The sequence below is a fragment of the Pinus tabuliformis genome, chromosome 2_2 (genome assembly GCF_031772625.1).
Source record: "Pinus tabuliformis cultivar Carrire ecotype Pingquan chromosome 2_2, CPIR1, whole genome shotgun sequence".
NCBI classification, from domain to species: domain Eukaryota; kingdom Viridiplantae; phylum Streptophyta; class Pinopsida; order Pinales; family Pinaceae; genus Pinus; species Pinus tabuliformis.
In genome coordinates, this window is record NC_142300.1 from 1,225,171,533 (window position 1) to 1,225,174,482 (window position 2,950).

At 32.1% G+C, this 2,950-nt stretch overlaps 1 protein-coding gene across 1 annotated transcript; it reads left to right on the top strand.

The window, feature by feature from the left end:
* Positions 1-370: 370 nt before the first annotated feature.
* On the top strand, positions 371-748 carry LOC149197909 (uncharacterized). The gene has a single exon (XM_089408858.1). The coding sequence runs from the start codon at positions 371-373 to the stop codon at positions 746-748; it is 378 nt and encodes a 125-aa protein (XP_089264984.1).
* The last annotated feature ends 2,202 nt before the right edge of the window (positions 749-2,950 follow it).

The window sequence follows — 2,950 nt, forward strand, 5'->3', positions numbered from 1 at the left end:
AAATATTCTCAGCTCTGCAGCATTTACTGAAAGTACCCTACTCTGTAAAGCAGCGGCGGCATAACAGACACATCACCCAAGGTTATACAAACACATCCCGACTCCCACAGACCAGAATGTAGAAAATTATTGAATTCTCCAGTCAAACCTACTGACATTTTGTCCTTGTACTAACTTTTATTCGATTTTTGCTTCGCATGATTCTTCCCCAGCAATTCGAAGTTTCTCATCTTCTCGAGCCCCACCTCTTTGCCTTAATATCACAGGAATAAATGGTGGCTCTGCTCTGGTCGATTAGACGTTCACTTTCATTGGAGGAGGAAAGGAGAGTGATAGGGAAATAATGTGTTCATTACTTTTCTTCTTGAGGATGGGGAAGAGATCATCGAAATCCAAGACGAGGGTAAAAAATCTGACTGGCTGGCCTGTTGATATACAGATAAGGGTGGGCTCGATTCTGGTGAAAGCCTACACACTGAAACCCGGTTGCACTAAAACGCTGAGGCGCAGCAAGATATACAGCACCTATTCTACCAGGGGTGAGAGCAGCTTCTTCTGCGATGGAAGTTATGAGCCATACGTGTGGATACACAATTCCTCTCATGCCGCTAAATATTTCGTCTCGCCCGTGGCAGCCAAGCAGCAATACATCAGTCTGGATGACCTTAGTGCATGCCTGGAGATGAAGATTTATATGGATGGAGGGAGCGGTAGTTTCTCTGTACTCAAGATGCCCAGAAGCCGCTGAGTTTTTCTTTAACTATTGAGGTCAGAAAATATATATATATATATACACGCAGAGCAGTATATTTTCATCTAAATTTTTTTAGTTTTTCTTTGTTTAGATTTTTTGAGTTTGTTTCTTCTCAGACACTTCGCCCATTTGCTTCCTCCAGAGATCACACATTTGCAATTATTATATTATATCTTCTGTCTTGTGCGTTTACAGGTTTGCATTTACAGGTAATGGCACGTACAGCGTACTATTACTCAATCTCATCAACGGTTATTTTATTGTGAATACCATTTATTTTCTGCTCTGCGAGAGAGGTTTAATCATCGCTTCAGCAGAACTGCTGAGCATAATGGAACTTTCAATATATATTTTTTCAAACATAAGAGCGAGAAACAACTGCTATGTAGATCTTTGAAAGAAACTGTGGGGAAATGCGAAATTGTTTTGCTTTTTTAAAACGATGCGTGCTGAAACTTTTACAGGTTCATGGGTTCATAAGATGTCTAAGTTGGAACATTTGTAATTTTGCAAATGATTTTGAAGTTTGAGTAATTGTGTTTTAATATATTATGGAAATATAATTGTTATATATATATATAACAAGTAGTTTAGCTATTCTTAGGTTTCTGTTGTACAAGCACAAAATCAGTGACATAAACGATCATAGACTTCCTAAGCTAGCTTTAAATTCTAGCCAAAACCACCTAAGGCTTAAAGACACAAGGGCCTGGTTAAACTATTGGGAGATCAACGAAAATGATGCATTGCAAAACATAAATAACATTAAAGATATTGTTACTTCTAAGTTCAAAGAAAAAATGTGGTGTGAGAAAGACTTAGCCGCTAAAAGAAAATTAAGTTATTATAAGAAGGTCATCAACCTCACCCTAGAAGATCAAAAGTATCTCTCTATTTTAACTAGCTCAAAGAAGAAAATTAATATAGCAAAGATTAGAACGAATTCTCATGAGCTCCATAGTGAAACAGGTCGTTGGGCAGTTCCTAAAACGCCATGGACGGAAAGGATCTGCCATATATGTAAGAATAGGAACATCGAGGATGAAAACCACTTCCTCTTAGAGTGCCCCGCGTATAACCACATTAGCTCTCAGTTTCACACTCTTTGTTACAATACTGACCTTCCTAGCCTTTTACAATGTCAAAATTATAGTGAGCTCGGGAGGCTTCTCTCCAAGCTTTTTGAGCATAGGAATAAAATCTTAAATCAAAATAGATAATTTGTTTCTTTAGGTCCGATAGACCATTATTTGGTCTCAGCGGACGTTAACCATCATCATCATCATCATATAAGTTTTGGTTGTAATGGTTGTGAGAGGTTATATTTGATTTAATTTTTTTTTTTATTTGTTATTTTAAAACGTGAATGTAATTTTTTTTAATTGAAATGTAATATTAAAATTATATAAAAATAGATTTAATATTATAAAATATTTTTTTTAGATGTGTTGGATTATTTTGGTTAGAATTTGATCAAAACAAATGTTAGGGAAAATTTGATTTTTTGTTATTTAAATTTTGTTTTTATTATATATATGGATTTAATATTCTTAAAATTGGAAAATTTGATTTTTTTGTTATTTAAATTTTGTTTTGATTATATATATGGATTTAGTTTTTTTAAATTTTTTGAGATTTTGATTGTAAAGGTTCACATATCAATATTGTGATTCCAATAAATTTTTATTAGATTTTAAATAATTTTAATTAAAAAATATACCTAAATAACTTATAAAACATATCATAAATTCTAACCATTTTAATTAACTTTAAAATATTAATTTTAAATTTTTTAATAATTTTTAATCCATTTAAATAAATAAACAACTAGTAAATAAATGTAATTTTATTTTATTTTTAAATTAAATTTTAAAAAGGATATTGATACAATCTTTATTGGATTAAACAATAAATACATAGCCAATTTGCTATTGAAAATTTAAAAAACCAAGAGTCAAAAGACAAAATCAAATACACCATGTAAATTGGCAACATAAAAATATATAATGAACTGTAGGTAAATGCAATGTCATCATTTCAAATTAAATTTTACAACGATGATGCCATTTTAATCTATAGAAAATGTCATTTTAATCTAAAGCAAGACAAAAATTGTGGAACTCAACTGTCCCTTTTTATCTACCCTTCCTACGTTCCATATTTCAGGAATGAACCATTTGAACCTTCATCCTTGTA

Excerpts from the sequence above, each read along its gene's own strand:
- LOC149197909 (XM_089408858.1), top strand. The coding sequence starts at position 371 with ATGGGGAAGAGATCATCGAAATCCAAGACGAGGGTAAAAAATCTGACT.